This window comes from Anopheles aquasalis, chromosome 3 (genome assembly GCF_943734665.1).
Source record: "Anopheles aquasalis chromosome 3, idAnoAquaMG_Q_19, whole genome shotgun sequence".
Lineage (NCBI taxonomy): Eukaryota > Metazoa > Arthropoda > Insecta > Diptera > Culicidae > Anopheles > Anopheles aquasalis.
In genome coordinates, this window is record NC_064878.1 from 68,063,549 (window position 1) to 68,076,048 (window position 12,500).

General features: G+C 42.7%; 3 protein-coding genes across 7 annotated transcripts in view; 1 reads left to right on the plus strand and 2 right to left on the minus strand.

Moving 5' to 3' along the window:
• The window catches only part of LOC126578904 (cell division cycle protein 27 homolog), a 7,149-nt gene extending 6,755 nt beyond the window's left edge, over window positions 1-394 (minus strand). For all 4 annotated transcript variants that reach the window (XM_050241922.1, XM_050241921.1, XM_050241920.1 and 1 more), the window contains exon 1: window positions 171-394. The gene's annotated coding sequence lies outside the window, so the exon portion shown is untranslated. The remainder of the gene's footprint in view (window positions 1-170) is intronic.
• A 202-nt stretch (window positions 395-596) lies between these two features.
• On the minus strand, window positions 597-2,140 carry LOC126578509 (nuclear receptor coactivator 5). The gene is made up of 2 exons (XM_050241137.1): window positions 1,502-2,140; window positions 597-1,430 (listed from the first exon to the last, which is right to left on the minus strand). Exons 1-2 carry the CDS (start codon window positions 2,026-2,028, stop codon window positions 626-628), a joined length of 1,332 nt encoding a protein of 443 aa, XP_050097094.1. The 5' UTR covers window positions 2,029-2,140; the 3' UTR covers window positions 597-625.
• A 66-nt stretch (window positions 2,141-2,206) lies between these two features.
• LOC126578508 (proton-coupled amino acid transporter-like protein pathetic) overlaps window positions 2,207-12,500 on the plus strand; it is an 11,852-nt gene continuing 1,558 nt past the window's right edge. Inside the window, exons 1-5 of one of the 2 annotated variants that reach the window (XM_050241136.1) lie at window positions 2,207-2,388; window positions 8,493-8,559; window positions 8,631-8,704; window positions 11,554-11,646; window positions 11,721-12,500. The exon at window positions 11,721-12,500 is cut by the window's right edge and continues 33 nt beyond it. In XM_050241136.1, coding sequence (XP_050097093.1) covers window positions 8,551-8,559; window positions 8,631-8,704; window positions 11,554-11,646; window positions 11,721-12,500 — 956 coding nt within the window. In that variant the 5' untranslated portion in view covers window positions 2,207-2,388; window positions 8,493-8,550. Of the gene's footprint in view, window positions 2,389-5,189; window positions 5,337-8,492; window positions 8,560-8,630; window positions 8,705-11,553; window positions 11,647-11,720 lie in introns of those variants that run through there. The other variant, XM_050241135.1, reaches the window with a different exon arrangement.

Genomic DNA, 12,500 nt, shown 5'->3' on the forward strand with positions numbered 1-12,500 from the left:
TAAAAGGGCGGCTAAGTTATGGTGCGTCGTTGCAGCACTTTAGGTGGAAAACAGTACACGGCCCCGCACTGCAGCATAGCCAAGTTGGCGAAGAAACTGGCTCACTATCGGGAAAACTGTTTTCTTGCTCGTGATTTCCTCATTTTCGCTGAAAATGCTAGTGTTTTTACCTGCTCAGCTTGCGGGGCGTATTTTGTCACGGGCCAACACTATCCTAAATCCATCACACCAGGTTCATCTGAGGAAAAGCAGCCGCTACATCGAACGACAAACACTGGAAACTCTTTCAACAACTTTATTTATGTGGTTTTAGAGAAAAACTTGATAATTTTTCACGAAGAGCAAAAGTGTTCGCAGCTTGCGCCCACTTCACACCAGTTAGCCAACTGAACCCAATAAACCAAAATGCTGCTGAAACTAATAAGTGCTGACCCTATTGACAGAGAACACTGCCATATATTTTGGTTTGATTCAAACGGGGTTTAACCGCTTGCGTCAAAAAACGCTCGTAAAACGCTCTCGATATGAAACCAGCTTTAATATTTTGGCAAAAACTCTTAAAATAACGGAACGGAAAGGAAGTTTATTAATAATCGTGCATTTTTCATACTCGAAACTGATTTATTTAGCCAGTAAATTTCATGAACAGTTGTCCTTGCAGCAGCGAATCTAAAGCGCGTTGTACTTTCGGATCGTATAGCAGATGGCATGTTGGAAGCGGTGTCGCGCTTGCTCCTTTCCTTTCAAGAAACTCGACGGGATTAGCGGCTTTTGCTACGCCGACAATGGATGGCTTGTTCAAAATATCAAGAATCTTTTTCTCGAGCTCCTTTTCGGTAGCTCCTTTAGTTTTGGCAGCTGGAGCTGCAGGAGCGCTGGAGCTGATGAGTGAATTAGTAGTGTCCTCCGGATCTTCGCCCAGCTCGATGCGAATTTGCGCTTCCTTGCGTTCGCTCAAATACTTGATCAGACGTTCATACTGAAGGACAGTCAGCGAACGATTTGCAGCCAACAGATTGATCATATTTTGTATTGCTTCTGGATGCTTTTCGTGGGACAAAGGTTGGTCCGTCATGGTGACGGGAACAGGAGGTACAGGAGCAGCAGGTGTTATTTCGTGGAAACTATTCATGGGGGGAAATGCCATGGGTGCCCGTTCTTGTCTGTTTTTCGCTGTAAAGTGATTGATAATGAACATCACAGCATCATCTTTCGGCATGTTGCGGTGTTCTGCGGGAATGCCGTAAAGCACGTTCACGGTGATACTGTTGCGTTCCTGATTCTCCGGAGTTATCAGAATCGCATAAAAACTCCCGCGTGATGCTATATTTGTTAGCACTTTTCCGATGGGAACGTCGTTGTTGGGAAACAGGAGATCTACGGTCATTCCCGCCCGCTTCAGCCGTGCTTCAATGCTCTCCGCGTAAGCGCTGAAAAATGGAAAAAGTGATGCTGTAAATTTACCACGGACTTTAGTTTGCATTGAATGCCTTTGCCTTACGTGAGCTCTTTGTTGACCACGATTATTTCGCAGTCATTGCTTTCTGGAGGTAATCCCGGTGCTCGGTGCAAGGGTCTAGCCGGTATGCCTGCCTCGGCATACGCTCCACTGAGGTCGGGTGGTCCGAATGATTGAGTAGCATAAGGAGCCACATCCAACAAATGCAGTGCATTGTCCTCGCTGCGCCCGGAAGCTGGCATGTTTATTGGCGAGCGATCCCGCAACGGTCCCGGGAGGGCAGCGCCCTGCAGAGGATGACCCCTAGGCAACAACCCCTTCTTGGCTCTATTATCGTTCGCCACCTTCACAGTCAGCTTTCGTCCGCTAAACACTTTTCCGTTCAAGCCTTTGATTGCGTTTTGAGCCGATTGTTCGTCGTGGAACTGCACGAAGCCGAAACCGCGCAGCAAGGTCAGGTCGCGATACGGTTGGTAATCCTTGAGCAGCCCTTCCAGATCCTGCACCACAGCTTGTTCGCCCAAACCACCAATATATACCCTGGAATTGACCGGTTCAGGAACGGCCATCGTCTAGTAACTCAAGGGAAAGGATTTTACGATGGTTTAGCGTCGTATTTCAGTCAAACTCCTCCATCGTTTTACCCCTTTTTCCACAGAACCTCCGCTGAATGCTGAGGAAAACAAGCGGTTTTGCTGACAATTGCAGCTGTCATATCAGTGCTCTAGAGAAGAAATCTTTGGGAAAACTAAGCTGGCGCCGCGTGAACAATTTTCTGGTGCTACGAAGTCCGTGTCCGAGTTAACTTTTATGAGCTGTGGACGCCAATTTGTGTACGTGAAAAACGGTGGTGTCGTGGCAGAAGTTGTGCATCGCGTCCTTTGCTAGCGCTACCGACTGTTGGGCAACGAGGCTGAACACCGGAAGAGGTAGGAACACCGAAACCGGGTTAACGTGTCCTCAGCCGGCTTGTGACACATCTTGATTGTTTCACCCTTTTTACGCACGAACAATGATAGCCACGTGCTTTTTGTGCATCAGGATCGGGGAAAGTGAGAAGCGGCGAGTGAAAACTGAAAAACATGAAATGAAGAATGATTACACCCACGTCACGACAATGCCTGGCTGTGCGCCTTGATAGTTTCACCTGAGTTCTATGGCTTGATTTTTTCCCCAATCATTCAGGAAGATGTCTCACCCGCTACCGCTGTGCGGAAACCGTGCGGCTGGAGAAAATGGGATTTATTTTATCTATTTTTATGCTCGCGCTCTGTTTGCTTTCCCTAACGACCTCGTTTGCCTTGAGTCTTACGCAATGATAGCAGATGTTAAAATTCTGCGATGGTTAAAATGCATCGAATATTGTTGGTGCAACGGGAAATCGCTTCCTTCATCCGCTTCTACGATCCGAAAATAACGGTATGATTCTAAATGCCCCTCACCGATATAAGGCTTCTTCGCCGAGAGCCGGGACCAACATGGAACAGGGCCGGCAGGAATAATACCGATCGATATCCAAACGGCGGAACGATGCAAGGCCAGAACATAACCAGTGAGCTAATGACGGATCATGGTTTCTAAATTTTAGTCCATCCGAGCACACAACTTAACATTCGGTTGCAGCATGTGGATTACCCTTCGTTTAACTACAGATAGGGCACAGAAACTCAGAAAAAGTACAGAAATTCTTTGCTAAAAGAAGTACAGCACTATTTGCTTGCACGGTGCGTAAACTGCAATTTGTTAGCCCTTGTTAGCAGTGCCTACGACCGCTTATCTACCGAATAGTTTGCTTCTTGTGTGAGGCAAGGAAACTAAATTATTTTAGTACCGTTCGTTTGTACTCTAGCGCGATCTGCATCCAAGTTAAATTATTTGTTCCACTTCGTCGAATCATCACCACCATGATCCTCCTCAACGATCTGTATTTAGAATAGTGGCAAAGTGGAAAGAGCGTGCACGATGCGAAGCGTCGTCGTGCATACATTCCTAACAATCGTAGCGCACGTGAGATGTTCAGGGTGAAGATGGGTAAAACGGAAGAAGCTTTTCCCGATTGCGGTTGCTAGGTAATCTGCGCTGGGCGGTGTAATAAGGAAAGAGGTGCAGATCGCCTCGAACGATCAGTTTAAACCATTTCAGACTACCATGAAAGTTTTCCTCTGGTATCACATTTTAGCAATGTTAGCAATCGTTTTTATTTTCGCTATAATTTTATGTACAGAAACAAGACCCAAGAACGGTTGAATAACGGCCACGTCGACGCCGGTTGTGCGGTAGACGAAGGAATCCAAGTGTGGAAGAGTTTGAATGAAGCCCAAAAATTAGCCTGATGCAATTAGGTATCATGATTGGCGCAGGCAAGCCCTTCGCATGCTTACCCCTACTTAAAACCGCACCAACATCAGTAAAGAGCTAGAGAGAATTTTATGCTTTGGGGGAGAAAACACGGGAGAAGTGGGTTTGAGAGTGAATATGTTGTTCTGAAAGGCACGTTCGAGCGCTTGTTCTTTTGCAACAAATGATGCTTTTGCGTACATTCGTTCAGAAGGCATTTATTTTATAAGAATCTTTTGTTTGTCGAATATTTCGATTACAAGCGGTTAGCGATTAGCGGTCTCTGTAGCCTTCATCTTGTTGTCGGGCGCGACCACTCAGCGATGCTTTGATCAAGTGCATTTCGCATGTGATGCTATTGATTGCGCGTGCATAGATGGCAAGTTATCGTTTAGGCGATAGCTTCAAGTCCTGCCAAGGGCTAATAAATGATCTGTTTGTCACCATGGCAACACGATCCACGTGGTTCGACGAGTAGTAGGATTTAAATGCTCGTTTTTACAGCGACAACAACGTGCTCACGCTCTTTCTAGCGACACTTTCTGTATTCAGCTGCAGTCACATAGGAGGGACACTCCCTTGCCCCTGGGTTCTACGGTCATCTTGTTTGCACATGCCGTTATTTGCTCATTTTTCGCGATTCACATCACACTTTGCCACACGCAGCCATCGTGTTCAATGCATATTCTAATGATCACATGCGCATCTACTCTAACGCTTCGATATTTGGTTTTGCAAGTCAAACTATCACTATTTCTCTTTCTTTCTCACCAGCGTTGTGGTGCTCTCGGAAAATGAAAAAGTTGAACACAAATCGCCGCTCGAAAAGGGCACTGTCGAAGCGTAGTTCTAGCGTTTAGTTCTTTGTGAGTGAGTGTCTAATGATTATTTTTTATCATTACGCTGGATGCACATTAGTATAAAGCAGTGACGTTGCAGATAATGCACGATGTTGACGATATACTACGGCCTGTATTGCATGATTCACTCTTTGAGCTGCTAAGGAAATGGTTATCTCCTTATTTATCAATCTGTGATAAGGTTCCCTTCTCGAAAACGCCACGGTCAGTTCTATTTGCTCTATGTAATTTTGCCACGAATGGTAGTTTCTTTCCAACGTATTGCATCATTTTGGGAGCGGGAACTAAAATTTGACCGCGTGGTGTGGAGGAACCGTTACTCAAACAAACCCCGTAAGTGCCCCAGAATGCTGCTCCACGAAAAGAGAACAGCGGGAGAATGCGAGATTGCGTGAGTGAGCGAGTTTGTGGTGTGCGACCCTCAACAAAAAAAAAAAAGATTAGACGAAGGTTTCTGGGTGGCTAGCGGTTGTGGGGTACTGCCATTACCAACGCTCTCTCGAAACCCGGCCGCTAGACGTAGTAAAACCGCAAGGATCGAGCACTAGCCGGCCCGATTGCGTTAACGGCACCGTGGTTCGCTCAGTCCCGATTTGACAGCAGTAGGTGGTAGAGGGTTGGATTTAGTCGTCATTCTACCAGTGTTTCAATCGTATTCAACGTACTAACAATTGTATAAGGTATTGCCTTACGGGGGTTTACAGTAGATCTACATACATTAAAGTTTGAAGTGACAGAAAAAATGTGAAACTCTTTTTCAAATCATTATTTGTGCGGCATCGAGTGGCATATTTCCTATTCATTGTTTCCATTTTTGCACTAGCGCAAAATGAGGCAAATGAGGCAGTTTTTGCTGGATTCCACAAGGAAGCACTGTTTAATGGTGTTATATTTCATCTATGATACGTTCCAGCTTCGAGACTGCTGCATGGTTTACTAGCTAAATTGGCACTGCTAAGCACTCTACTCCTCCTGGTGTCGCTAATGTTTCTAATGTGGCATTAAATTACATTTTCAATACTTCGCAGTATTAGAAGAAGTTGATGACATGTACTGAACGATTGTGGTATCGTACGTTTTTGAAAAGCTGTGTTTCAATGTTCAAATAATATCAACACTAGAAAAAGGTTTATATCCGGTGTCATTCGAGAAATCGTTATCTCTTGACCACGAAAAATACGCTCAATCACAGGCCTGAAACAAGCGTGTATCATTCTGCGACACTGATAAGGTTCACAAACGCTTCACATTTAAAGAACAAAACTTCTCCGAAAAGAGTGATCGATATCAGGCAAGAGGTGTTAAGTGCAAGTGAAGCAGAGAAGCTCTGCAGGACAAGGGTGCAAGTTTGCTAAGTAAATGCTAATTCAGCACTACAAAAGGGCGGATCGCGGTTTCTTTCAAGTTCGTTAAAAAGGAATTCATTTGCGCAAACACGTGGCTGTCTAATTCGTACCTTAAACTTCAACATTCTGCTGCAACATTATAAAGTGTTGCTCAAGCGAGCACTCTTACCGTTGTTTGGCCAAAGCTCAGCTAATTTTCTGTTGCTTTGCATCCGTAGGTTTTCTTAACGATCAACCGGCCAGGTGTCAGTTTACATAAAATTTCCTATCGTAGGCATTTTCCGCGGGAATGTTCTACTGGTGCCTGGTGGGTATATTGGGAGCACTGGTCGATATAAAAGTCACTCATTCTGTAACGGTGACAAAAATGAGCAAAGAGGTTTAAAATTGACACTATTAGTATTTGCCTTGAATGTACAATACTCGTATGAATGCATGGTACTTGTTTATCATTAAAACGTCGACATTTGCTTTCCAGGCAGTCATTTTTGCACACGAGCCGCATACAAATTATTACACAAACTCAGATCTCCGTCACACTTGAAAACTTTCTTCTGGAACTGATAAAATGTAAACTCCTTGTAGCAAGTGGCAAACACGTGTGTTCGCTTATCACGTCTTCGATTCAGCGAATGCTACAGAATACTGATAATGATCTACATCCTGGTTGGAGTCTGGGTCGTCCTTTACCTGCTGCTACTGTAAATATAGAGGCACACCATGTCAACAAGCTATATGTTGATGTTTTGTTGGATTAGCGAATATGCAAATGTAGCATTGCATGCATATTTCAGATGTGTTTTCTTCTACTTTCTCTAACGGGAAAATCTCTCATTAGTTCTGTTTACGTTCAATCACGTGAAATGAAATTGACCACCACCTATTCAGATAAGATTGGCGGCAGGAGTTCGGTGACTGAAAAATGCAATCAATCTCCCGAGTCACTCTGTTTTGTGACCAAAGCCGTGAAGATAATTCAGCTTTTACATTACATTTGTGGGAATTAAAAATATGGCACGCGATAAGCCCCATACCGCAAATAGAGCGGCAAAGTATAATAATATTTTTGTAACGAGTGTTTTATTTTTCAAGCAGCCGGTAGAGTAGCTATCGCTACTCTGTAATATTTTGCCTTCACAGGAGGCTAGCCATTATCAATTGAAATGCCGCCATCCTATTACCGCTGGTTTATTCTACATTCTGTGGTCAGCAACCTACTCGCACGTGTTTGAAACGAGTAACTCAATGTTTAAGCTTAACCCAAAATATCTAATTTTATGTGCAGGTATTTTATTTTAGTTTTCGGGAAAAAATAAGCACTAGAAACAAAATACACTGCTCCAATGAGCACTGTTTGAAGGTATGTTAACGGTGATCACATTATAAATAGAACCGTTTCTTTTCTGCGTTTTGTCCTGTTTTGGTTCTCTTTTCTTATCTCGTTCATGACGTCAATGTCTAGGCTGTTATGAACATGGAAACATGTCCAAGGTTGACGCCAATGGTGGGCGGGAAGGGGTGGGGGGAAGTAATGATTGACAATGGAGGCATTGGCCCCCAATATAATCTAACGAAAAAGTCAACCGGTCATTGTGAGCAAAAGTGTGCACTAGTGGGATGTCTTCCATTTTCAAAAGGCGTTGGTAATTTTTCAGTGGGATTTGTAACGGTTTAGTGCGGTCTGATGTATATTCAAACAATCGCATCAACTATGTCACCCGGAATTCTGAGCAAACATTTGCGAAAAGAAAATTAATGAGTAGCATCACTATGGATTATACCAGGAGCATTGATAGCGATACTATGCCACACAGCATTAGCCGATAGCGCATGGTTGGATCTGATAGCATAATGGATAGACCGTTACGTGTCGATTTGGATTGTTTGTCGTTTGTCTTCCCTTTGGTTGGTATAAATATTCATCACGCCAACGTTACCCGTTGATACAATGGTTTAGTTCAATAAATCAAAAATCATCGCGCCAGAATTCAGATAGTATGGAGAGAAGTAGAGTGTCAAGGCCCAATTCTCCGTGGTCGATGAGGGACCAAGACAATTGGGATTTTTCACGATACGCTTGCCTAAGCCAATGCACTGCTGCTCTTTCTATGTTTCAACGTCTTGCAATAGAAAGGCAAGCACACCATTAATTGGACAATCATCAATACATCCAGCATAGATGATTAATATCAGCCGGATGGCATAATTTTCTCCAATTGGTAGATCGAACGACGAGGACATTGAAGTAATCGGCTATCAATTACGTGTTCGCTATCGGTCTTTTCGGTCTCTTTCCCCTCGTCCTACAAATTAGCTTTTATGCACACTTCATCAATAAAGGATTTGTTGAATTTCTTTTTATTCTTTAGGGTTGATATTTAAAAAGGTGTAACTAATGGGGAGATGAATAAAACGACGAAAAGACTCGACGAAATCAGAAAGATGAAACACTTTTGATGCTCTTATTAATGCTTCTTGCATTTCTTTCAGATATTGAATTCAATTTCACATTTTCTTAACGCTGGGATTCACACCAAGTGAAGGCAAAATGGTGAACGTAAGTGTTAATACACGGTGTATGATTTATTTTTTAAATAATAAACCATAACCGCTTTTTTTAACCAAAAGGAATACACCGGACCTCCTCCTCAACAAGAGATGGAAACATTTCTACCACGCGATGCGAAAAATGGAACCGTTGTGTAAGTAAATTCTGTGATTAAACTTAGATAACCGTTTCGTTGTTTGATTATCACTCACAGTATGGAATCATTTTGAACATGTCTTAAGAAAGTTTTTTGAAAGCGTTGTGGACAGTAATTCTTCATGACTTTTATATTTCTTTTTATTATGAATTGAATCTCATTTTCAAGTAGCTTAAGCTGTGAGGGCATACATGATGAGACTACAATGTAGAGGCTATATTTCACAATCACGCAATGGCAATATTTTATAGTATTCTTTATCCTTTCGTTTTAATTTGGCTTTGTTGGAGATCACGGTTATACGAAAAATGCGCAAGACTGCACATAAACGTAGCATGGTTGCGAAAATATGCTTTTTCGAAAAAGATTACCGAGAGGATGTTGGATAAATGGCAAAATCATGAAGAAGAAGACAGACGTTACAGGATTGCCTGGGGCATTGCGTCCTGTCGCACTCACAGATTTTTGATAATTTATAAAGTCTGTTGCAAGTGTAACGAATCGAAATCACGAAACAAATGCGCCACGGGATACCTATGGGACCACCGAGTAAACCGAAGAAGAGATTGATTCGTCATAATCCTCTAAAGGTTGCTGAACATAGTGTATTTTCGAAGTCTTATGTTCAAAAAGAAACTTTCGATCATACAATATTCGTGGCTTAATAGGGGTTTCCGTAGTTTTTTTAGGCCTCCTAAACTATTTTAGTAATGCTTATTACAGTAATAAATAATACTTTTTACTTTATGAATTCTAAAATAATCCTTTGCATCTCGATTCGAGTGAAATTCATCACGTAAAGATTCATAAATCTGATTTCTTTTCTTGACATTTTCTCCCGTTTTTTTTTGTTTAATTTTAAAATGCAGTTTCGGCAATAAATAAAAAAGACGAACGAGAGGATAATGGAGAATCGATATAATATTTTTTTCTGTTACGTACCAAAAGGACGGCGTAGGGAAGATACCGATAACTGAATCACATTTACCTTATTGTAGACGGAAAGCGGCTTGAAGAAGAGTACCGGTAGGACTTTGTTATTCAAGAAAGGCTTAAACAACTAAAAAGTGCGCTGTAGTATTGAAAACATGTTGCAATTCTACTAAACTGGTTTTACTTCTTTTCAAACATATTCTGCTATAGATACTACACTATAACGAAGCAGAAATTGTATAACAAGAACCATTTTTTTAGCGAAAAAAATTAATCTCTACAATATATAGTAGAATATCATAGTTTTTACTTATACTGATTTAGGTTTTGGGAAATGCACGTGTTTTATTTTTGTTTCTTTTTTAAGCAGATGTGAATGAAACACAAAAGCAATCAATTATCAGTTATTATTCGACATTATCTCATTTTTCCCCATGCCACTACCTTCAATTTTGTGGTGTTTGCGACACTCGATTATATAGCCTCTGTTGCATGACATAGCGAGAAACACAGGGCTATTCTTCGATGCTCATTGATCATAAATGCATAAGTCGTGTTATGTGCATATAGGTTTATTATGCAGATCCCATGTACCATGTCATTTCTTTTTGCTACACATTAACGCGATAGATTCAGCATTGAGTTGAAAAAATACACACATTACATTACATTGTACATTAGAAACGATAGTATACCTAATATCTATGATGTAGCGATCTCTTTTTATCTGAAAACCCCCGTTTGTTTGTTCTGATTGATCTGCCTTTGCATAGCATCCTTTTTCCGTGATGCGCGCAGCAATGTGCACAGCCGTTTTCGTTCGAAAATCGCGCCGATTTCTCTGCCCCAAAAGGGAATGATTTTGAGCGGCAAGGGGAAAATTAATAACAGTTGCAAGGCATGTTCGCTGTGCACTTTTTGTGAAAATGCTGGACAAAGGAAGGATGAATGGGGAGCAAGGTGAACCCCTCCGGAGAGAGAGCTCCAAAACATACCTTATTTTAGCCGGTTTTCTGTCGTCTCTTGTAGTGCACTGCCTGCATAAGTTAAACGAACGAAATGCATAGGGTTTGACCAATCGGTATGTTGCCCTTCTTCCTCCAAAAACACCAATTCCGTGGGGGCAGAGGTGGAACCAGGGGAGGAAACAGCAAAATTGCACGATCTTCGAATTTTGCTCGTCCGAGATATACGTATGACGTGTGATAGCCAAGGAAGGGAACAACGGCTTGACGGCTTGGCATTGTACCTGGTTTTCCTGTGCCCCACTGTATCTCTTAAGCCCGCCCCTCCTCTTTACTTTGCAGGGCCACGGAAAAGATCGGTTGACGGAAACATGGGTTTTGGCTGTTGTACAAGTTTAGTACGTTATCAGCGTTTCACCGAGCAGGTTCACATTTGAACAGGGCTGCTCCGAAAGTAGGCTCGAAAGTGTTTCAGTTTCTGCGAGTTACACTTTGACAAACATCAGCAAAAACTAAAATACTCTGCGCTCACGGTGTTGTTGCTTGCGCTTGTTTTTTACTATCTTATTGCTGGTGTTTACGGAAAAGTGTGAAAGAACGAACGTGCCTTCGCGCTTAAACATTTATATAAAAAAAAACCTGGTAACTGTGCATTTGAGAAGTTTGGAGCTTTCTGTATGATAGAAACATGTCGTCAACGAATAACAATAACAATAACTTTGAAGAAAAAATGGATATGGATATAAGGTGATATTTTAAGCAGTAAAAACTTAAATTACTCTGCAATTATAATCAAAAAAGACAAAATGAAAGTATCGTGGCGCGAAAGAGAGTATCTGGTCTGTGCCAAAGCGATCACCAAATATCGACCTTGCACAAACATTCGAAAAACGTGTTTAGCCGTTTAGCTTTTAAAAGAGAATGACCGTTTGATTATTTCGCGAACAGGTACAAATTCACCACCGCAAAAACTGATGTCGAAGCTAATGGAATTGCTCCATTTGATCCGTTCAAAGAACGAAAGCTGGATCATCCCACTACGTAAGTAAATGCGGTATTCTGTTTGTTGCTCTCTGTTAACAAAGTGTATTGTTGTGATTTTCTTTATCCACCAGCGATGGCGAAACGTTGACCCATTTGCTGAAAGCCTCGCTTGGCACTGGTATCCTGGCGATGCCAGTCGCGTTCAGTTACGCAGGATTGGCTGGTGGAATCATCGCGACCGTACTTACTGCCTTCATCTGCACGCACTGCGCGTATGTGCTGGTCAAGTGTGGTCATACCTTATACCGACGAACGCATCGAACAGCGATGAGCTTCTCCGAAATTGCAGAAGTAGCATTCGAGAATGGGCCCGCCTGGGGTCGCCGATGGGGCATGCCTACCTCGTACTGTATCCGCTACGGTCTATTTGTGACGTACTTTGGAACATGCGCCGTATATACCGTCATCATTGCCACCAACTTCCAACAGGTGATCGAACACTACTACGGCAGCCCCCTGAATCTGCGCGTAATGATAGCGCTACTACTCGTCCCACTTATCCTACTGTCGTGGGTGCCCAACCTGAAGTACCTCGCTCCGGTTTCGATGGTGGCCAACATTTTCATGGGTGTGGGCTTGGGCATCACCTTCTACTATCTCGTCACCGATATGCCAGCCATCAGCGAACGTCCACTGTTTCTGCCAGTCGTACAATGGCCTGCCTTCTTCGCTATTGTCATTTTTGCAATGGAAGCCATCGGAGTGGTGATGCCGCTAGAGAATCAAATGAAAACCCCGCAGAACTTTATCGGCATTTGTGGTGTGCTCAATCAAGGCATGGCCGGTGTTACGCTCATCTACATTTTACTCGGATTCCTTGGTTATGTTAAATATGGTAATGCTGCTCTCGG

Excerpts from the sequence above, each read along its gene's own strand:
- LOC126578509 (XM_050241137.1), bottom strand. The coding sequence starts at position 2,028 with ATGGCCGTTCCTGAACCGGTCAATTCCAGGGTATATATTGGTGGTTTG. Across the intron at positions 1,431-1,501 it reads GTGGTCAACAAAGAGCTCAC|CGCTTACGCGGAGAGCATTG; the intron begins GTAAGGCAAAGG and ends TCCATTTTTCAG.